Source organism: Neofelis nebulosa, chromosome 4 (genome assembly GCF_028018385.1).
Source record: "Neofelis nebulosa isolate mNeoNeb1 chromosome 4, mNeoNeb1.pri, whole genome shotgun sequence".
In the NCBI taxonomy this organism is placed as follows: Eukaryota; Metazoa; Chordata; class Mammalia; order Carnivora; family Felidae; genus Neofelis; species Neofelis nebulosa.
In genome coordinates this window covers 150,144,888-150,169,386 of record NC_080785.1, presented here as the reverse complement: position 1 = coordinate 150,169,386, position 24,499 = coordinate 150,144,888, and the positions used below count along the sequence as shown (strand labels likewise).

Sequence of the window (24,499 nt, the reverse complement as noted above, 5' to 3'; positions counted from 1 at the left end):
ATAGTCCTGCATTTATGCAGGAGGTATGGTTATTTGTCATATATAACATTCTAAGACTTTGGCTTGGGAAGCTAGAGTAGATAGTATTCAAATTTTATTTCTTCCTAAATATAATAATTGATACAATTCTCAAGTGATTTTGTCTCATTATCTTAAAATCAAGTCCATTGAACTTTAAAGTGTCCAGGTTGTTTCCTGGTCATACATATACTTTATGTATGTTTTAGTACAAGTCTTTAGCTCCTCACCCTCTCAAGATGTCATTGAAATGAAAAATAAAAAGAATGGGAGGGGGCCTAGCAATAAATGGAATATATGAACTCATTTCTAGAAGCTTGAATGTAGATAGAGTATTAATGATGAAGGAAGCCCAGTATATGTGGAAGAAACTTTAGCTAATGAAAGAGATGTTCTGTCCAGCAGTTTGCAGAATCATGGAGGAGCATACCTTGGTGCTTAAAAAGGCAGGGGGAGGGGCGCCTGGGTGGCGCAGTCGGTTAAGCGTCCGACTTCAGCCAGGTCACGATCTCGCGGTCTGTGAGTTCGAGCCCCGCGTCAGGCTCTGGGCTGATGGCTCGGAGCCTGGAGCCTGTTTCCGATTCTGTGTCTCCCTCTGTCTCTGCCCCTCCCCCATTCATGCTCTGTCTTTCTCTGTCCCAAAAATAAATAAAAAACGTTGAAAAAAAAAAATTAAAAAAAAAAAAAAAAACGCAGGGGGATTGCTTAAAAGTATATAAAAGGAATAACCCACTGCCATGAGTAGAAAGACTGGCAGCCAGTCGTTTCAGATAAACAAATACAAAGACAGACTTCCTGGGGGGAACTGGGCAACAAGAGTGTACTCTGGGACCTTTATTACAAAGCCCTCCATATTGTGTTATGTAAGGGTTTCAAATTGTAATGACCAGATCCCTTCCACTTACCAGAAAGAAACTTTGCTGGTCACCCACCATGTGCAAAAACTCCCCACACTTCTAGTGCTTTTTAAATTGGGATGGACAGGGGCGCCTTGAGGTGGCTTGGTCGGTTAAGCATCCGACTTCGGCTCAGGTCGTAATCTCACAGTCCGTGGGTTCGAGCCCCGTGTCAGGCTGTGCTGACAGCTTGGAGCCTGGAGCCTGCTTCAGATTCTGTGTCTCTTTCTCTCTCTGCCCCTCCCCCACTCATGCTCTGTCTCTGTCTCTCAAAAAAATGAATAAACGTTAAAAAAAATTTTTTTAATTAAAAAAATAAATATATTGGGATGGACAGTTGAGTATCACCAGGTATTAAAAAAAAAAAGTTAGGGAGCCAAACCATAAGAGACTCTTAAAAACTGAGAATAAACTGAGGGTTGATGGGGGTGGGAGGGAGGGGAAAGTGTGTGATGGGCATTGAGGAGGGCACCTGTTGGGATGAGCACTGGGTGTTGTATGGAAGCCAATTTGACAATAAATTTCATATTAAAAAAAAAGAAAGAAAAGATTAGATTCATAGTGATATGGTTAAAATAAAAAATAAAAGAAACCAAAAAAAATCCTTCCATAGAGAAGAGAGAAAGACCAGGATAAACAAAATACTTTGCACCATTGGAAGGAAATAACCCGGCCCTCAAGACAACTAGACATTAGTAAAGAACTTAAAAAAAAAATCTCTCAGCACCCTCAGAGAGAGTCAAAATCCATTATGTAAAATAAAGTACTCTGAAAAAGAAATAGAGAATGTGATTTCCCAAATAAAACATTCAAAAAGAGAACAGTAAGATAATTTTATGTTATTTCTGGGAAAATAAAACAAAAAGATGGGAAATGTTTGAAGAAAGAAGAGCAATACAAAGGTTCAGTCCAGGGGGCCTAATATCAGATGCTATAATTTCCAGAAAAAGAACACAGGCAATAAAGAGGAGATCCTAAAGAAATTATAGAAGAGAATTTCCCAGAGCCAAAGAGCCAGGAGTCTTGGATTGGAAGATCCCACCAAATACCTAACATAATGAATGGCGGAAAAGCCCAAAATCCACAGCAAGGCATTGTAAGATATTTCAGTATTCCAGGGATGAAGAGAAGATCCTAAAAGGTTTTCAGGCAGGAAAACAAGTCTTCTTACAAAATAATAAGAATCACACCAACCTCAAAAGTTTTATCAGTAATACCAGATTCTAGGATATAATGAAGTAGTATCTTCACAATTCTGTAGGAAATGGTTTGACAGCCGGAATTGTATTAACAGCAAAACTATCTAATTAAGTGTAAGGGCCAGCTAAAACCATTTTAAAGTATTCATGGAAGTGGAAGTTACCTTTCATGGCTCCTTTCTTAAGAAGGGACTTGACAAGTGAATGTGTTCTTACAAAAGTGGAACAGCACATTAGGAAGGAGGAAACACAAAATCTAATAAAGTCGATCCAACCCAGAGTGGTGCTGTTCTTCCTTAGAAAAGAAAACAAAAAGTACAACCCTAAATTGGCTATTTGTGAACTTTTGAAGTGACAGAGTTCTGTCCTTGTTTGTTTCATTAAATTAAACCCTCTCTTGACTGTCAGTAGGTTACCTGGCACACACCACAGACTCCTTGTATGATATAATATGGATTCAGGTGTACCATAGATCAGACAGTATTCTCTAAATCTAACTTCAGCAATAAAAATCTTAGCAAAATACTGTATGTTACATATGGCATAGCTACTGATCCTACTTCCTCAGCCACAAACAGTACTGTTATAAAATGGTATTATATTTATTTAATAAATCAAAGGCAGTAATAATTTCAAAAATAATATTACTATGTGCCAAGCAAATTGTAAACTTGAACCAATGACACCAAGTTGTATATAAATCATTATGTTGCAGTTTAGCTGTAATTATACATACCAGTAAATAAGGAAGAGAAATATTCAAGAAGAGAAAGAGAGAAAGACCAGTGAAGGAAACAATCAGCAAAACTAAAAGGCAACTGACAGAATGGGGGAAGATATTTATAAATGGCATATCAGATAAAGGGTTAGTATCTAAAATATATAAAGAACTTATCAAACTCAACACCCAAAAAACAAATAATCCATTGAAGAAATGGGCAAAAGACACTAACTGACACTTCTCCAAAGAACACATCCAGATGGCCAACCGACACATGAAAAAATGCTCAATGTCACTTATTGTGGAAATACAAATCAAAACCACGAGATACCACATTACACCTGTCAGAAAGGTGAACATTAACAACTCAGGCAACAACAGATGTTGGAGAGGATGTGGAGAAAGAGGATCTCTTTTGCAATGTTGGTGGGAATGCAAGCTGATGCAGCCACTCTGGAAAGCAGCTACTCTGGAAAACACTCTCAAAAAACTAAAAATAGAACTACCCTATGACCCAGCAATTGCACTATTAAGCATTTATCCATGGGATACAGGTGTGCTGTTTCGAAGGGACACATGTACCCCCATGTTTATAGTAGCACTATCAACAATAGCCAAAGTATGGAAAGAGCCTAAATGTCCATCGATGGATGAATGGATAAAGAAGATGTGGTATATATATACAATGAAGTATTACTTGGTAATCAAAAAGAATGAAATCTTGCCATTTGCAACTACATGGATGGAACTGGAGGGTATTATGCTAAGTGAAGTTAGTCAGAGAAAGACAAAAATCATGACTTCACTATACGAGGACTTTAGGAGACAAAACAAATGAACATAAGGGAAGGGAAACAAAAATAATATAAAAACAGGGAAGGGGACAAAACAGAAGAGACTCATAAATATGGAGAACAAACTGAGGGTTGCTAGAGGGGGTGTGGGAGGGAGGGTTGGCTAAATGGGTAAGGGGCACTAAGGAATCTACTCCTGAAATCATTGTTGTACTATATGCTAACTAATTTAGATGTAAATTTTAAAAAATAAAAAATTAAATTAAAAAAAAAGTTATGTTCTTATATTTTTAGAAACTGAAATATGAAGGGCATAAAACAAAGTTGTGCTCAAATGAGCTGGCCATTATGTCTGCATAAGTCTGTTCAAAGAGTAAGTCAGTTAATTATATCCTCTCCAAAGGAATTTTAAAATTATTTCTAGTAATGTAATTTTAATGTGTTAATATTTTCAGCACCTTCCATAAAGATGTTACTAGAAGTTTCTTCTCTTTAATCTCACATTATATAGCATAGCTAAATTAAATTTGTGTTAATCCAGGATTGACACATCTTAACTGATCTTTACCTTAGAAAAACACCTAAGGAATGCTTTATTCATAGAATAATTTATGAGATTTTTGTATTTCTTCTTCAGGTAGAAAGTACAGATTTGAATATAGTCTAAACACTTTATAAGCTGTTGAATTAGGAATTAGGATAATGTTTCTATTGATCATAAATATCAAATGAAACAATCGGTATCTTTTTATTCCAAAGTCTCAACATTAAGACAAATCACCAATAAATACATAATTTCCAGTTCTTCTCTTGTCTTTATCTTCTTCTGTCATATTCTCTCTACCCCCCCCCCCTTTTTGTACCTTCTCTCTCAGATTTTTCATGCATCTTAACCCACCCATATCCCATTCTTCCCACTTAGTTCTTCCCCTCACCAAGGAAATTCCTTTTAGAGGAAGCAGCACAAGCAGAAGCTTGGGTTGTAGTATGCAGAAAATCCTGCCACCCCATCCCTCACCCCAACAAGTTTCCTCTGAGTAGATTTTAGCTAGGACTCGGAAGGTCCTATGACTCAGTACTTTTCCTGTAAGGACATGGTGATATTTTCCAGCTTTAGGACATCTGAAATTAGCAGAAGTTTCCAGTGACTTCTTAGAGTTACTCTGATACAGGGTGTTGTGCCTGTCAATTAGTAACTTGCCATATCCAAGAAATCTGAGATAACAATGTTTAAAGTATTCATGTGTCAAAATCCTTTGAAGTTATGTTCAAATGGCTAAATTTCTCTCTCCCTTCCTCTCTCACTCTCCCTCTCTCTCCCTCTCTCTCTCCCCTCAGTCCTCTCTTCGTCTGTCTCTCTGCATCTGTTTTGCTCATCATCATCCCCTGAACTTAGCACAATACCTGCCCTTGGCAGGCACCATATGAATGTATCTAATACAACAGGTTTGTTTTTATGCCTGGTGACCACTCATTCACCAATCTGTATTTGTTTCCTCTGGATTGATACACTGACACAAAAATCATCCCTCAAACTATTGTGACTAAATTGATTACAGTCACTTATTAGTACTTAACCGTCATGGTTATTAGTAGAAAATAGCAGGTAGAAGTGGGAATACCATAGGCTCAGAGTAAGACAGACATAGTTTGAGACAAGCCCAACTCTGCTGCCTTAATAGTCCACCTAGTTAACCTCTCTGTACTTTAGTTTTCTCAATTTTAAAATGGATCTAATACTGTCTACTTCCCATAGTGCTTAAAGATGATATATATAAAATGCCTATCCCAAGTAAATGTTCAGTAAAGAGTAGCTGTTATTAGTTATGTCATATTATGTTATTGTATAAATATAAATATACTAGGCTTTCATTAGTGTAGTTATTAGCCATATGATCTCTTTACAATAAGTGTTAGAAAAAGCCAGTACATACAGGAAATCCTAGTATCGCTAGTCTTTCTCAACCAATTTTGGGAGAGAACTAAGTTCTGGCGCCTTAACACATCCATTGTATATGATTAATTAACTTCAAATTATTTTCTGTGTTCTGTGGTTTAGATGAGGAACCCCAGAAGAAAAAGATACAATAGAAAATAGAATATAAAACATTCTTACATATGTATATATATATATGTATATATATATATGTATGTATTACATATATATATGTAATATATATATACATATATATATTAGAATGCACATATATGTGTGTGTGTGTGTATATATGTATATATATGTATACATATATATGTATATATATACATATATATATATATATGATTCAAATAATTTGATATAGAGTTTCAGGGCCTTTAAAGAGCTGCACCTGAAAGAATGTAGGACTAGGAATATCTCTTATTCACTCCTGTGTCCATAAGTTCAGCATGAGGCTAGCACAGAGTAGGTGGTAATAAAGTATTGAACTATTGGAATGAATGAGTGATCAGTGCCAGGTGGCAAGACAAGACTAAATGTTTTTGTGAAGAATGTGCACCTATAGGATTAGACTATTTTTGAAAACTCAGCTCTATACTACATCTGTATATAGATATACATAGATGTATTAATTCTCCTGCTTGTGTCCCTCTGTTCAAGAGTCTCTTTTTCAGATATTGTATCTCTTTGATCACCATCCTTGTAATTTAAGCCATATTTTTGTTAATGATGTCACACGTAATTATGATAATTATAACAGCAGTAATAGTTTGCAGTGCCAGACAGTGTGCTAAATGCTTCCATGGATTGATCTTTACAACAGCCTGTGATAGTAGATAAGATAGTGTGGCCTGGTGGAAGAGCCAAAATGCAAACCAGGCAATCTGACACCAGAGCCCATGCTCCTCAGTATTCTGTTGCACTGCCTCCCCATGCTGCAAAGACAGGGAAGAGACTACATTGACCACTCCCTGCACTTACTGTTCACTATTCTAGGGTAAACCACTGAGAGAAATAGAAACCTCTTTTCCAGAATAAAATTTGTAGTGAACGAGTGTGGCTTCTCACCATGCAGCATCTCTGCCTTTTTTTCAGTGAGGCCAGTCCTCTGATCTCTGATTTAGCTTTGGAAAACTACTCTTCCTCCTGTGAAGACTATCTCAGTAGAAGGAACTCAGTCTTTGGTTTTTATAAGATCACCCATTAATAATCTTTCTATTGCCTATGATAATGAAATCAAGAAACTAAAAGGAACTGTGCTCTAGTGACAGGGGAGAATCAGTGTGATGAATATGAACATTTGCTTGACTCACAACTGCTGTATTCTCCATACCCAGCACCATTGGTGGGAAATGGTAGGTCCTCAGAGAAGTACCTATGGGGTGAGTGGATGGGTGTCTGCATGGATAGTTGAATGGACAAGCAAGCTAAGTGTATCAGAGTGCTAAGACAGAGTGTACATAAATGCCAGTCTCCAGGCATGCCCATTGCTCTGTGTGGTACACAACCACAGAGCACATACACTCAATCCTAGTCCTATTGACTTAGGTCCATTGGAATTTTTTTCTTATGCTGTTGTTTTGAAAACATCTGTTTTGAGTGGAATATGTGCACAGTCTTTTTGTTATTTTATTGTAATATTTAGACTATCATATATTTTGTGAGCACTAATGGTTAAAGAATATGTATAGAATTTTGATTCATTTTTGTATTTAAAATGTTTCAAAAGAAGGACTATAGAAATTTGGGAAATGTTTTTAATGATGAGTTGGATGATTCCACTTCCCTAATGCAAATACTAATGCCATTTAAAAATCTTTCCTCTGTTTTTCTAAATGTATATAAAAGTATTTTAAATACTTTGAGATCATATCTGCAAAATTATCTTTATGGTGTAAATTGCTTTTTATGATAAGAAAGGTAGAAAGGATGTGCTTCAGCTTTCTCTTGCTTTCCATGACACTGCTGCTTTTACATCCCTTAAGTGTTAGAAGCCAGAGACCTGAAATATCAGAGAAATTAAGAATAGCTAATATGAGGTGACTGAATGGAATATTTCCTTGATGTAAGAACACAGGATCCCAGTGGTAGAAAAATTAAATCTCTTATCAACTTAAGTATATTCTATAATCAGATTCGGGGCGCCTGGGTGGCGCAGTCGGTTAAGCGTCCGACTTCAGCCAGGTCACGATCTCGCGGTCCGTGAGTTCGAGCCCCGCGTCAGGCTCTGGGCTGATGGCTCGGAGCCTGGAGCCTGTTTCCGATTCTGTGTCTCCCTCTCTCTCTGCCCCTCCCCCGTTCATGCTCTGTCTCTCTCTGTCCCAAAAATAAATAAAAAACGTTGAAAAAAAAATTAAAAAAAAAAAAAGATTCAGTGGCATGGCTTTACCATTAAACTGTAAGCTATCATAGTTAAAGCCAACAGTGTATTACTACTGATCTCAACATGCAAAACTGAGGATTTTGTTTTTTGCACTTAGTACCAAAAATTATTTCTTCTTTAAAAATTCATGTTTTTCTATTAAGGATAATGTAAGTTATAATATATATAATAGAAAAACTTGAGTTTTTATCTTTTAGTAGAAAAATAGATTTCTTCTTTATTCTTGCCTGCTGAAAAGTACCAATCTAAATTTTGATTCTTAATCATGGTAATCGCTTTAGCCTATACAATTAGTATATTTGCTCCCACCTTTTTCATATAGGTTCTTATTTTTATTTTAGCAATCTTACTGCAACTTCTTTAACCTCTTCATATCTTTTCCTATGAATAGGTTATAAATTATAAAGAAAACAAATCTGCATTTTGGATGTACACATAGTTTTATCTTAGATGAGTGGTGCTTTTATGCACAGAAAGAGTCCACGGAATTAGTTTTTCTAGCATCTTCCTTTAAAAAAATTTTTTTGATGTTTATTTATTTTTGATGACAGAGCATGAGCAGGAGAGGGGCAAAAAGAGAAGGAGACACAGAATCCGAAGCAGGCTCCAGGCTCTGAGCTGTCAGCACAGAGCCCAATGCAGGGTTTGAACACAGGAACTGTGAGACCATGACCTGAGCCACAGTTGGTTGCTTAACCGACTGAGCCACCTAAGTGCCCCTGTTTTGCTAGCATTTTCTAAAAGCAGTTCATCATCCAGTTGAAGAGAAAAAAAATATACTCCTTTCATTGTCTATAGAATACTTTTGCGAGATGCAGTGATTCATAACCCTTGTGCTGTAGTATAGGGTGGTCACAGAGCAGCTCTGAAACCCTAAGAATTATTGACTATCTCCTCAGAAAAAATTCATACATGAATACACACATACTGTTGTAAGCAGTTTTGGGGGCCACAATTCCCTAACTCCATTTGACTCCAGGTTTAGAAAGTAAGAAAGCTAACATTTACTGAATATAAATTATGTTTCATATTTGAACCCAAGATTTCTGGTTCACTGGAGTTATTTTCACTGTTTCATACTAACTGCCAATCAATTGCCAATCACTATCTTTTATTCTTTCCTCCCCAAGTTATACCAGATCTTCTGAATATGGGGATATTTTTTAGGAGTAATACTCCTTGGTTAAACTTTCATCTAAAGTTTCTTAAGATATTGACTAATGTGTGGTAAAGTCTTTACTATAACCAATGTCATATTAATTAAATTGGAAATGAGATAAAAACTCAACTAGGGGCGCCCAGGTGGCTCAGTCAGTTAAGTGTCGACTTCAGCTCAGGTCATGATCGCATGGTTCATGGGTTCAAGCCCCACATCAGGCTCTGTGCTGACAGCCTATTTCGGATTCTGTGTCTCCCTCTCTCTCTGCCCCTCCCTGCTCATGCTCTATCCCTGTCTGTCTCTCAAAAATGAATAAACATTAAAAAAATTTTTTTTAACTCTTATTCATTTTTGAGAGACAGAGACAGCTTATGAGCGGATGAGGGGCAGAGAGAGAGGGAAACACAAAATCTGAAGCAGGCTCCAGGCTCCAAGCTGTCAGCACAGAGCCTGACGTGGGGCTCAAACTCACAAACTGTGAGATCATAACCTGAGCAAAGTCGGATGCTTAACCAACTGAGCCACCAAGGCGACCCCCCAAAATTTTTTTAACTCAACTAAAACATACATTCTTTGAGTTTGATATCTTTCAGAGGTGATTTTTATGTGTTTGAATTACAAATCTACTTAGATCCTGAATGATTTTTTCATGCTAATGAAAGTAATGCATGACTAAGCCTTGAGCATACTTGTAGGATTGGTAGGATGAGAAAAATGAACATGACTTATCAATGATCTATAGAAAATACATTCTTAATTCAAACAATCTGTTAGAGACATGGTATTGAATAAATTCATTTTTCCATCAGAAGGGGGAACTACTTGGGGATTAAAACTATCACGGTCTTAAAATCCCCAGCCTCATTTATTTACCTAATGGTGAGCACAATTAGCTGTTACTGTATAAAGGCATGTCCCTGCTGGGGTAATGTCTCAACCTCTGTACACAAGGTTATGGCAGATAAGAACTTCTGGGCACATAAAAGGAGATGAGTAATTGAAGGACATGGCATGCTGAGTGTGTTCTTTCTCTTTACTAGGCATTTGGGCCTGGACTTGGTGCCTCGAAAGGACTTTGAAGTAGTGGATTCAGACCAGATTAGTGTCTCAGATCTCTATAAAATGGTAAGAAATCTAACACAGGGTAAGCTTGTTCCTACACACTTCATTATTTCTTCTTTGTTTGTTATTCCTAATTACACTATGAAACAGTATTGCTAAAATTGTTCCTTTGTCTTTGTCCCAGTGTATGTAAGGGATCTTCCTAATTCTGACACTACATATCACCATTGCTTTCTAAATGGAAATACTGTGCAAGGCTGTATTGTAATATCCAGGGATCATTTATCTGTTGGTTTTGCTAGTGAATGGAGCTCCTTCAGCCTGCATCCAAAATTCTGTCTCTCACCACCTCTTAAGAAGGGAAGGTAGTTGAAGCTGTAAAGATCCAGTTTATTGGTTAATGTAGTGATTGAACCTGGAAATAATTTAAAGTATAGTAAGAGATAGACGTGATACATCTTTAGCTGTATATTGACTGTTACTAAAATGTATTGAGTTAATTGATGATGAAGATTACATTTTACAGACTGAATGAGAAGTAACTAAAGGTAAAAAATTTTAAGGTAAAACAAATAAAGATCAGAAGCCTCAGGTGACTATTAAGCTTAAACTAAGGGACTGGGTAAAATATTGCTTTGTGGAGTTATGTATTTGAGTGTTTATTGAAAGAATTACAAGTTTCTATTTAAGGAAAGTGTAATTTTTTAGGTAACTTTGAGGGTACAAAGTATGTTGCCTGGTCAAGGACCTTTGGAAATTTTCCTAAGTAATACACAAGTAACATATCAATTGCTAATGTATATTTGCTAGTGTAGGAAAGCATTTGTGTATAGTTGCCCTAATTATGCTCTGTTCAGTATGATGCTGTAAAGCATGAGATTTAGAGATTAAAGATGAACAAGACTTATCCCATCCCTTGAGAATATCACCATCTGGAGTATCGATGTTCTTTACCCTTTCTGGATCATGGAGATCGGAGAGAATTTCTTCCCAGGACAATGCAAGTATGGTTTTGCATACAAAGTTTTACCCTCAGTTTTAAGTAATTGACAGTTACTTCTGATGTTTTCCCATGAAGTCCATACATGGCCCCCAGGTTGAGAAACTAGTCTAGTGGGATCAAATAGACCACAAAGAAACAATTGCTGTATATGTGCTGTGTGCCATAAATTTATTAAGATGTTGCTAGAGGGAGTGACTGATTATCTGGGGCTGGGAAAAATCAGTGAAAACTTCCAGTAACTTTGGTAACTTTGGCATGTAAGTATGTGTTAATAATTAGGAGGTAAGTCACAGAAGGAGGCAAGGGTCAGATCATGAAGAGTTTTATAAGCCCCATGTTACACTTTGTCCAGTAGTCTGGTATAGCTATGGGAGTAACATGATTGGGTATGGGTTTCAAATGCTGACTCTGTCTTTAGAGAATGTAAAATGCAGAAGACTGGAATCAGGAAGGAAAGAGACCACAGAAGTGATTCAGGCAATAAATAATGACTAGACAGCAATAAGAATGAAGAAGAAATGCAGTAGAGAATGTAGATGTTAGTAAATAAAAATGATGAATTTTGATCAATTAGATGTGGAAAGTGAAGGGTGATATTGAGAGTTTGAGGCTAAGACCTCTCCTTAGAATGGTGGCTTAGAGGATGCTATTTTTGATGAGGATTTTGCATTTTATTCTAAGTGTGACAGAAAGCCTATGAAGGTGTTTGAGCAGAGGAATCACATAATCTGGCTTACATTTTAAAAGGATCCCTCCAGCTGATGTGTGCAGAAGGACCAGAGTGGGGCAAGAATGGAATTAGGGAGCAGTCATTCAAGCAAAATATTTTAATTTTTGGTATTTGGGCCAGAGTTGGAGCAATGAAAGTAGTAAGAAATTGTTGGATTCTGAATGTGTGTTGGAGACAAATCCATTCAGAGTTGGTGATAGATTGATTTGGTATATGTGTGTACAAAAAAGAGGAAGGTCAGAGAAGAATGACTCCTATGTTTTGATCTTCCCAACTTTGACCTTGTAAAAGTGGAATAGGAAATACTGTGGGAGAAGCAGGTTTCGGAGTATAGCAGTGGGAATCAATACATTGGTCTGGTTTTTCTTTTCAAGTTTGAGATGACTTTTAGACTGCCAAACTGAGATGCTGAAAGTCTGGTGTTCAGAAGTGAAGCTCAGATATAACAACTTCAGAGTCATCAGAATATTATGTGGTATTACCATTTAAAGATGTTGGATGAGATTACCATTACCTTCCACAAACCTTCATACAGTGAAACCCAGTATTCAGCAGATCCTACACAGCACTTCTGGACAGCCAGACATCAATAAACATTGGAGGAAACCTCGCACATAAAAGTCAGAGACAGAACAAATACATGTGAAAGGAAATTGGAAGAAACAGACAAGTCAATAGAAGAAAATGGTGGTTGCTGTCTGCAAAGAGAAATCCAGAGACAGCCAAGAAACAGAGTGGAACAATCTAAGAAGCAATTGAAGGAGTTCTAGAAAATTACAAATGAGTTAACTGGTATAAACTTGATAAAAATATTAGAAAACAGGATGACACCAATAAAAAATTAGCAATAGGAGAGAAATGTTAGGAAAGTTAGAGGTTTGATCCAAGAGGTCCAATATCCAGATAATGGAGTTAAAGAAGAAAGAACAGAGATAAATAAAATTACTGAAGAAATCATATTAAAAACTTTTCCAGGGTAGTGATATCACCAAGATGGTGGAGTAGAAGATTCCATCCCCTGTCCTCCCATGAAGATCAACATTTAGACAGGCACAAATGAAAGATAGCTCTGGGAGAGCTCAGAAGAAAACCATCACTTAAGAAGCTTCAGCCACACAATGGAGAAAAAAAACCTCAGAATAACCAGACAAAAAGCATAGGAAGAACACTTTCATTTTGCTACATCATTCCATGCCCCAGGCTGGCACTACTTAGCAACAAGAAGGAACTCCCTAGCCTAAAAGGATTCCCCTCTCCAGGAAAAGGAGAAGAAGATAGGTGACCAGCTTTCCCAGCCCTTCAGGCACTGTATAAAGGATCCTCTTCAATTTTACCCCATCAAGAGACTGGCAAAGCTGAGACATCTAGAGATAGGTAGGAACAAGGAAAAGGACAGGGGCTACCCATATCTGCCATGCGGCGAGAGTGACCATGGTTCCCACTGGCCTGCTGGGTATAGGATCCCAGCAGCCTTCACTTCTGAGGACTTGAACAACCCTTATAGATGCTGCAAACCCCCTCAGCTTTCATCACTGAGGTCCTCATCATGGACCCTAGGAGACTGCTGCACAGAGAACCTCAGCATCTTTCACCTTTGAAGAAACCAGTGGCCAGCAAAGCTGCTACAGAACCCCTGCAAATTTTCTCACCCAAGTTTTTCACCCTGCAGGTATTTGCATTCACAGATGCCAGCCCCCTAAGCACCTCCTGCTCCCTCCCCACCCCTCTCTGGGGCATTAAATATGCAGTAGCTAGCCTAGCCTCTGTGGCTGTGCACATGTAACATGCCAGCCTAGATTCCCATGGCTGAGTTCTGTGGTTGTGCATATGTTCATATGTAGCCCCTGCTGCTGCGTACCTGCTGGCCTGACTTCTGTCATTGACCTTCATTGCCGTGCATGCTCCCATGGTGAACTCCTGTATACACAGGAGTGTATGCCAATAACCAAGGCCCCCACAGCTGCTTATGGGCCCAGATCTGCCCTAGACAGTTGTACGTGGCCTTCATTGCTGGACACACCTAAAGCTAACCCCTGAAGCTATGCACCTGCATACTGCCAGGCCAGTCTCTGTCCCGGTCTCCAATGCTTCCTACAGCTATGCGAATGCATGCCAGTAACCAGAGCCCCTGCAGTTGCTAGTGCATGTGCAGTTGGCATCTGCCTCTTGTGCTGGTCCCATTAACTGTGTGTCTTGCAGCTTTCCCCTGACACTTTGCAGGTACCTTGAAGCTGAAGGTATACATACTACTAGCTCTGACCACCACTGCTGCCTGCCCAGGTTCCTAGACACTGGACTTAGAAGAGCCACTGAGGACCCCACCAACCATTGCAGACACTGTAGACCCTCTGCACCTCTCTACAAAATCCCATGGTTGTCGCTATTGTTGATCCATGTGGCCTAAGCCAGTGAGACACACACTCCTGGCCCCAGAATTGCCATATGCCCTACACTTGGCATCCTGCACCACTAGACCCAGAGTCATAGCATTCTCTAGCATGCCTCTACCTATCAGTGAAGATCTTTCCTCACTGAACTCATTCAGTATAGTCTTGAAATGGTGACTGCTCTTCACATACATAGATAACTATTCAAGAGTACAGGAATCACAAAGAATCAGGGAAATGTGACATGAGCAAAGGAACACAGTAAACTTTCAGTGACCCCAAAGAAATGGAGATATACAAATTGCTGACAGATAATTCAAAATAATTGTTCTAAGATGCTCAGAGGGCTTGTAGCTCTCACAAAAAAAAAATTCAACAAAACTGGGTAAATAATACAAGAACAAAATGAAAAGTTCAACAAAAAGAAAATATAAAAAACAATGAAATAAATTTTGGAGCTGAAGGATACAAAGACTGAAGAATCAATAGAAAGCTTCAATATCAGAATGGACTCCTACAACTATATGGTCAATGAATCTTCAACAAAGCAGGAAAGACTATTCAATGGAAAAAAAACAAGACAGTCTTTTCAACAAATAGTGTTGGGAAAACTGGACAGAAACATGCAGAAGAATGAAACTGGAACACTTTCTTACAACAGACACAAAAATAAATTCAAAATGAAGGACCTAAACAGGAGACAGGAAACCATCAAAATGCTAGATAACACAGGCAGCAACCTCTTCAACCTTGGCCGGAGTAACTTCTCACCAAGAGTAACATCTCATGAAAGGCCAGGGAAACAAAAGCAAACATGACCTATTGGGTCTTTTCTTAAAATGTATTACTTTAAAATTTTGTTATATAATTTTATTTTTTTAAATTTACATCCAAATTAGTTAGCACATAGTGCAACAATGATTTCAGGAGTAGATTTCTTAGTGCCCCTTACCCATTTAGCCCATCCCCTCTCCCACACCCCCTCCAGTAACCCTCAGTTTGTTCTCCATATTCATGAGTCTCTTCTGTTTTGTCCCCCTCCTTGTTTTTATATTATTTTTGTTTCCCTTCCCTTACATTAATCTGTTTTGCCTCTTAAAGTCCTCATATAAGTGAAGTCATATATTTGTCTTTCTCTGACTAATTTCATTATTTTTTAATTTTTTTAACGTTTATTAATTTTTGAGAGAGAGAGACAGAGCATGAGCAGGGAAGGGGCAGAGAGAGGGAGACATAGAATCCGAAGCAGGCTCCGGGCTCTGAGCTGTCAGTATAGAGCCTGACACAGAGCTCTAACTCATGAACTGTGATATCATTACCTGAGCTGAAGTTGGATGCTTAATCGACTGAGCCACCCAGGCACCCCAACCTATTAATCAAGATAAAAAGCTTCTGCACAGTGAAGGAGACAGTCAACAAAACTAAAAGGCAGCCTGCAGAATGGGAGAAGATATTTGCAAACAACGTATGTGATAAAAGGTTAGTATCCAAAGTCTGTAAAGAACTTATCCAACTCAACATCCAAAAAAATAATAATAATCCAGTGAAGAAATGGCAGAAGACATGCATAGATACTTTCCAAAGAAGACATCAGATGGCTAACAGACACATGAAAAGATACTTAACATCACATCATCAGGGAAATACAAATCAAAAGCATGATGAGATACCAGCTCACACCTGTCAAAATGGCTAAAATTAACAACACAAGAAACAAAAGGTGTTGGTGAGGATGCAGAGAAAGGGGAACCCTCTTGCACTTGTGGTGGGAATGCAAACTTGTGCAGGCACTCTGGAAAACAATATGGAAGTTCCTCAAGAAACTAAAAATAGAACTACCCTATAATCCAGCAATTACACTATTAGGAATTTACCCAAAGAATACAAAAATACAGATTCAAAGGGGTACATGCACTCCAGTGTTTATAGCAGTGCTGTCAACAATAGCCAAATTATGGAAAGAGCTCAAATATCCATCGACTGATGAATGGATAAAAAGATGTGGTACATATATACAAGGGAATACTGCTTGGTGATGAAGAAGAATGAAACCTCTCCATTTGCAACAACATGGATGGAACTAGAATGTATTATGCTAAGCAAAACAAGCCAGTCAGAGAAAGACAGATACCGTGACTTCACTCGTGGTATTTAAGAAACAAGATAGATGAACATAGGAGAAAGGAAAGAAAAATGAGATAAAAACAGAGAGGGAGGCAAACCATAAAAGACTTAACTACAGAAACTGAGGGTTGCTGGAGGGGAAGTGGGTAGGGGATGGGCTAAATGGGCGTTAAGGGCACTTGTTGGGAAAGCACCGGGTATTCTATGTAAGTGATGAATCACTGGGTTCTACTCCTGAAACCAGTACTACACTGTATGGTAACTAACTTGAATTTAAATAAATAAATGTAAATATTTTTTAAATGCCAATGGGATTTTTTAGAAATGAAATTCTAAATTTCATATGGAACCACAATAGACCCTGGAGGCATCACACTTCCTGATTTCTTTTTTTTTTTTAATTTTTTAATGTTTATTCATTTTTGAAAGACAGAGAGACAGAGCACAAGCAAGGGTGGGGCAGAGAGAGAGGGGGGCACAGAATCTGAAGCAGGCTCCAGGCTCTGAGCTGTCAGCAGAGCCCAACGCAGGGCTCAAACTCACGAACCGCGAGATCATGACCTGAGCCAAAGTTGGATGCTCACCCAACTGAGCCACCCAGGCTCTCCTCTGATTTCAAACTACATTATAAATTTATAGTAATCAAAACAGTATGGTACTGGCTTGATGAACAGACCAATGGAGCAGAATTGAGACCCCAGAAATAAACCCACACGTATATGGTCAACTAATGTTTGCAAGGGAGCCAATAATATTCAATGAGGGAAGGATAGTCTCTTCAGTAAATGTTGGGAAAACTGGATATTCAAATGCAGAAGAATGAAAATTGTACTTCTATCTTACACTGCTCACAAAAATTAACTCTAAGGACTTAAATGTTAGACCTGAAACTGTAATCTCCTAGAAGAAAACATAAAGCAAAGCTGCTTGACCTTGCTGTTGCCAGTGGTTTTTGAATATGACACCAAAAGCACAATAGCAAAAGCAAAAATTAACAAGTGGGACAACATTAAAATAAAAGTTTCTGTGCAGCAAAAGAAACAATTAACAAAATGAAAAGTCAGCCTACAGAAGAGGAGAAAATATTCACAAACCATAAAGGGTTAATATCCAAACTATGTAAGGAACTCCTAAAGCTCAAGAGAAAAAAAAACAGTCTGATTTTTTAAATGGGCAGAGGATCTGACTTTTTTCCAAAGAAGACACAAAAATACATGAAAAGGTGTTCAGTATCATTAACCGTTAGGGAAGCGCAAATCAAAACCACAATGAAATATTACCTCACATCTGTTAGAATGCCTGTCATCAAAAAGACAGGAGGTACTAACTTCCAGTTATAAAATAAATAATTCACCGAGTTGAAAGTAAAGCCTAGGGAATATAGTCAGTAATAACATAATGACATTGAATGGTGACAGATGGTGACTACACTTAACTGTAGTGAGCATTGAGTAATGTATCATATTGTTGAATCAATGTTGTACACCTGAAACTAATATAACACTGTATGTTGATTATATTTTAATAATAAAAAGTAAAAGAGAAAAAGAATTTTTTAAAAGATGAGATAAATAGTGGCAAGGATATGTAGCAAAGAGAACTCTCGTGCACCATTGTTGGAAATATAAATTTGTATAGTCACTGTGAAAAGCAGAATGGAGATTCCTCAAAAAATAGAAAATAGAACGGTATGATCCAGCAATTCCACTTTTGGGTATATATCCAAAGAAATTGGAATTCAGATCTCAGAGGATAGCTGTACTTCCTTGTTCATTGAAGCACTATTCACAGTAGCCAAGACATAGAAACACTTAAGTGTCCATTGATGGATGAATGGAGAAATAAAATACAGTATATATACAATAAAATATTAATCACCCATAATAAAGAAGGAAATCCTACCATTTATAGCAAAATTGATGAACCCTGAGAGCATTATACTAAGTGAAATAAATCAGAGAATGACAAATAATACTTTATGATCTCATTTATATGTGGAATTTTAAAAAGCTGAAATAATAGAAACAAAGAGTAGATTGTTGGTTGCCAGGAGTGGGGAGTAGGGGAAATGAGATATTAGTCAAAGGGTACAAACTTTCAGTTATAAGAGGATTAAATTCTGGGTATCTAATGTAACACATGGTGACAGTCGTTCACTATAGTGTATTGTGTACTTGAAGGTTGTTAAAAGAGTAGATCTTAAATGTTCTCACCATACCAACAACCAAAAAAAGGTAATTATGTTAGGTGAAAGACGTGTTAACTAACCTTATTGTGGTACTTATTTTGCAATATTGTATGTGTATCAAATCATCATGTTGTGCACCTTAGACTTATATAATATGTTAATCATATCTCAGTAAAGCTGGCAAAAAAAAAAAACCTTTTCCAGAGCATAGATATGAGTCTCCAGATTGAAAAGTCCTAATAAGTATTTAGCACTTAATTGTGAAATTTCAGCTCACTAAAGTTGAAACCTTCCAGTGAGAAAAATAGGTCACCTACTAAGGATTTGTCCTAAGAATAGCATTTGTCTTCCTAATAGCAACGCTGAAAACTAGAAAATAACGAAACACTGCCTTTAAAATTCTGAGGGAAAATAAAATTTGTCTTAGAATTCTGCATTTACTCTGCTATATTATCAATCAAATGGGAAAGTTGCCCGAAGAAAATTTTGGTCACTCAAAGTATAAAAACAAATGAATAAAAAGTCTCTCTTTTTTAGGAAACTACTAAACAATAAATTATTTCTTTAAAATAAGGGAGTAAATGAAAAGATGCTATTAGCTTTTATGTGCCATACAGGAAAGGGAATGAAAGAAGTGCAGAGAATTCTCAGGTTACCATCAGAGGAACATTCCAGGATGACAGTTGTGCAATAGGCCTAGACAGTAACTGGTCTAGATGAAAGCAGAGGGGCAGTCAGGAGGAAATGTCTCTAGGAGAAAAATGACTTCATAGAGTATTTGGTAGTTTTATCCATAGCAGTCTACATATTTAATGCAATCCCTATCAAAATACCATCAGCACTTTTCAGAGAGCTAGAGAAAACAATCCTAAGATCTGTATGGAACCACAAAAGACCCTGAATAGTCAAAGCAATCCTGAAAAAGAAAAACAAAGCTGGAGATACCATGATTCTGGATTTGAAACTATATTATAAAGCTGTAGTCATCAAGATAGTATGGGACTGGCACAAACACAGTCAATGGAACAGAATAGAATACCCAAAAATGGACCCACAACTATATAGTCAACTAATCTTCAACAAAACACGAAAGAATATCCAATGGAAGAAAGACAGTCTCTTCAACAGTTGGGAAAACTGGACAGCAACATTCAGAAGAATGATGCTAGACCACTAGCTTAGACCATACACAAAAATAAGTTCAAAATAGATGAAAGACCTAAATGTGAGATAGGAAACCGTCAAAACCCTAGAGGAGAAAAAAGGCAGCAATCTGTTTGACCTCAGCCAGAGCAACTTCTTACTAGACACTTTGCCAAAGGCCAGGGAAACAAAAGCAAACATAAACAATTGAGACTTATGATAAAAAGCTTCTGCCAGTAAAGGAAACAATAAACAAAACTAAAATGCAGCCTACATAATGGTAGAAGGTATTTGCAAATGACATATCTGATAGAGGGTTAGAATCCAAAATCTATAAAGAATTTAGCAAACTCAACTCCCAAAATACAAATAATCCAGTGAAGAAATGGACAAAAGACATGAATAGACACTTTTCCAAAGAAGATATCCATATGGCTAACAGACACATGAAAAGATGCTCAACATCACTCATCAACAGGGAAATACAAGTCAAAACCACAATGAAATACCACCTCACATCTGTAAAAACAGCTAAAATAAGCAGCACAGGAAACAACAGGTGTTGGTGATGTTGTAGAGAGAGGGGAACCCTTTTGCACTGTTGGTGGGAATGCAAACTGGTGCGGCCACTCTGGAAAACAGTATGGAGGTCTCTCAAAAAATTAAAAATAGAACTATCCTGTGATCCAGCATTTGCACTACTGGGTATTTATCCAAAGGATATAGGTGTACTGTTTTAAGGGGCACATGCACCCCAATCTTTATGGCAGTGCTATCAACAATAGCCAAGTTATGGAAAGAGCCCATATGGAGTGTCCATTGACTGATGAATGGATGAAAAGATGTGGCATATATTGAATACTACTTGTGATGAAAAATAATGAAATCTTGTCATTTGCAACAACTAGAGGGTATTAGGTTAAGCGAAATAAGTCAGAGAAAGTTATTAAATGGTTTCATTCATATGTGGAATTTGAGAAACACAACAGAACACAGGGGAAGGGAAGGAAAAATAAGATAAAAACAGAAGGAGGTAAACTATAAGAGACTCTTAAAGACAGAGAACAAACTGAGGGTTGCTAGAGGGGAGGTGGGTGGGGGATGGGTTAAATGGGTGATGGGCCTTAAGGAGGGCATTTTTTGGGACAAACGTTGGGTGTCATATATAAGAGATGAATCACTGGGTTCTACTCTTGAAGCTGAGACTATACTGTATATTAACTAACTTGAATTTAAATTTAAAAAAACACACAATGAGATACCACCAAACTCTCTCACTATCGAGAGAGCCCAAATATCCATCAACTGATGAATGATAAAGAAGATGTGGTATAATAATGAAGAAACAGGAAGAGAAATAAACTGAGCCCATTCACAATTGCACCAAGAAACATAAAATAACTAGGAATAAACCTAACCAAAGATGTAAAAGATCTGTATGCTGAAAACTACAGAAAGCTCATGAAGGAATGAAAGAAGATACAAAGAAATGAAAAAACATTCCCTGCTTATAGATTGGAAGAATAAATATTGTTAAAATATCAATACTACCCAAAGCTATCTACACATTCAATGCAATCCCAATCAAAATTGCACCAGCATTCTTCTCGAAACTAGAACAAGCAATCCTAAAATTCATATGGAACCACAAAAGGCCCCAAATAGCCAAAGTAATTTTGAACAAGAAGACCAAAGCAGGAGGCATCACAATCCCAGACTTTAGCCTCTACTACAAAGCTGTAATCATCAAGACAGCATGGTATTGGCATAAAAACAGACACATAGACCAATGGAATAGAATAGAAACCCCAGAACTAGACCCACAAACGTATGGCCAACTCATCTTTGACAAAGCAGGAAAGAACATCCAATGGAAAAAAGACAGTCTCTTTAACAACTGGTGCTGGGAGAACTGGACAGCAACATGCAGAAGGTTGAAACTAGACCACTTTCTCACACCATTCACAAAAATAAACTCAAAATGGATAAAGGACCTGAATGTGAGACAGGAAACCATCAAAACCTTAGAGGAGAAAGCAGGAAAAGACCTCTCTGACCTCAGCCGTAGCAATCTCATACTCGGCACATCCCCAAAGGCAAGGGAATTAAAAGCAAAAGTGAATTACTGGGACCTCACGGAGATAAAAGCTTCTGCACAGCAAAGGAAATAATCAACAAAACTAAAAGGTAACTAACACAATGGGAAAAGGTATTTGCAAATGACATATCGGACAAAGGGCTAGTATCCAAAATCTATAAAGAGCTCATCAAACTCCACACCCGAAAAACAAATAACCCAGTAAAGAAATGGGCAGAAAACATGAATAGACACTTCTCTAAAGAAAAATCTCTTTATATGCACAGATTTTCTATTCTATATGACAAGAACCAGAAGAATCCCCTAATTCTCCTCAGTTCTTGCTTCTGCATAATAACAAGTCCAAATGCACTTTCAACGACAGAGAACTGGTGCCGCCCAAACTAAAAAGCATTTCAAAGGGCAACAACAAAGTATTTGTGTTAATTTTAATTAGCTATGCCTCTTTGGGGAATGGACACTTGAAGATTATATAAGAGCTTCTAAATTGTGGGGAGATCTAACAAAATACTTACATTATAACCTCCTGTTATGTTGTTATCTTTCCACATTAGCATGTGTTGGGAACTGTATTAGTCTGTTATCTTCTAGTGCTAATTAATGTTTTTATTAGATCAATGTTTGTACTTTCATTTCTGGACTTAAATCAATTGATTAAATTTGCTAGCAATGAAGCATCGTTTTATTAGTGATCTGACTAGATTGGTCTTGTATTTCCTTGTAAGACCCACAATACTTAACACAGTTCCAAATATATATAGCAGGCAATTAATTGTGTTATTCAATTGAATAGAATGTCTGAAGTTGCAGGGTTTTTTCCCCTATTGGTAGACTTTTGTAGACTAAATGAACCAGAGACTTCAAAGGGCTGAAAACGCCTTCTGTATGGGGGAAATTTGCCAGAACAGTAATGTAGTGCATACATTTTTTTAATGAGAAAGGAAAATTTATTCCAAACACAAAGGACACAAAAGCAATTGTAAGAGAATATTTTCTTGAATTATCTGGTAATAAATGAGAAAACTTGGATGAAATAAAAAAGTTTTCCTAGGAAAAGGTAGATTACCAGTATTAACAGAAATACAGATTTAAAAGAAATAAGTATTAGTATTTGGCTCACCAGATAGACATCTGGCCACCCAAATATTTTTATATATACTCACAGAGGTCTTTGAATATTTTATGTTATTAATTATAAAATATGATGGTAACATTAACAGCAAGCAATTCTATGAGGTTTATAACCAGGAAACAAATTGCTGAATGGTTAGGTAATAACATTTTCAGCGCTAATACGTTAGGTCATATTTTTTTCCAAAATGACTATATATACCCCCACTAGCAATGTCCATACAATTCTTAATTAATTTATATTTTTGATGTACATTTACCTATGTACTTCAAATATAAAATGATTAAGATAGGGTTTTTTTTGCTCTCTGAGGGCAAAGTCTAGAGTTAGGTAGCAAACACACAGAAATAATACATTATGGCCCTAATACAGGTGGTGATGGTTCTGAAGAGGGATATTATCAGCTGGCCAGCTGAATGCCACCTAAAGGGGAAGTGGTTTTTCCCTACGGTGCCATGAAAGAGGTTCCAGAATGTCAGTTTTGATGCCTTACCCACGCAACATTTGTTAGACTGGTTTGAAAATTCTCTTCAAATTTGGTGCTTCTAAAATCTAGAATGACATTTGTTATTGTCAAAAGGGAGTTCACCGAAATTAGCTATAAACTCCTGTATATAGTTATAATTGAATATTTGTGTTGAGGATTGGTAGTCATTTTTAGGATTTAATCAGTAACTCCACTTGAGAAGAATCACTTAGTGTAGTCCCTGAATGTAAAATAGAACAATGGAAAGCATTTTAGGCCAATAACCTTCCCAGTGGGATATGGGTCATTAAACCATAGAAAACTTTTTTTTGAAAGCCTGAGTTTTAAAAATGTTTTATTTATTTTGGGAGAGAGAGAACACAAAATGTGTGCACATGTGAGTCAGGTGAAGGGCAGAGAGAGGAAGAGAGAGAATCCCAAGCAGGCTCTGCACTGTCAGTGCAGCGCCCAATGCGGGGCTCAGTCTCACTAAGCATGAGATCATGACCTGAGCTGAAATCAAGAGTTGGTTGCTTAATGGACTGAGCCACTCAGGCATCCGGAAAGCCTAATTTTTTAGAAACCTTTTTGTATACATTTTCTTTTATACATATACATTCTATGTGATGATTTCCCCAGCTGTTGGAGGCCTATTTTATTATATTTAATATGCATCATGGGAACATATAGTCCCATCAATGAACATTAATAATCAATAATAAATTACTAATATAGCTAATAATACACATGAATATTTAATAATTAGCAAATATGGCTAGTAAGATACATTTAAATTAACATTTAATTGTATTCAGTTTTCCAAATGGACACATTTAACCCTAAATTAAAAAAATGAAATCGGGGCGCCTGGGTGGCGCAGTCGGTTAAGCGGCCGACTTCAGCCAGGTCACGATCTCGCGGTCCGTGAGTTCGAGCCCCGCGTCAGGCTCTGGGCTGATGGCTTGGAGCCTGGAGCCTGTTTCCGATTCTGTGTCTCCCTCTCTCTCTGCCCCTCCCCCGTTCATGCTATGTCTCTCTCTGTCCCAAAAATAAATAA

General features: G+C 37.4%; 1 protein-coding gene across 13 annotated transcripts in view; it reads left to right on the top strand.

Annotated features, from left to right (window-relative positions):
* Positions 1 to 24,499, top strand: part of DOCK3 (dedicator of cytokinesis 3) — a 595,409-nt gene that overhangs the window by 365,173 nt on the left and 205,737 nt on the right. For all 13 annotated transcript variants that reach the window (XM_058726773.1, XM_058726766.1, XM_058726765.1 and 10 more), the window contains one exon: positions 10,150 to 10,234. In XM_058726773.1, the coding sequence (XP_058582756.1) occupies positions 10,150 to 10,234 (85 nt within the window). The remainder of the gene's footprint in view (positions 1 to 10,149; positions 10,235 to 24,499) is intronic.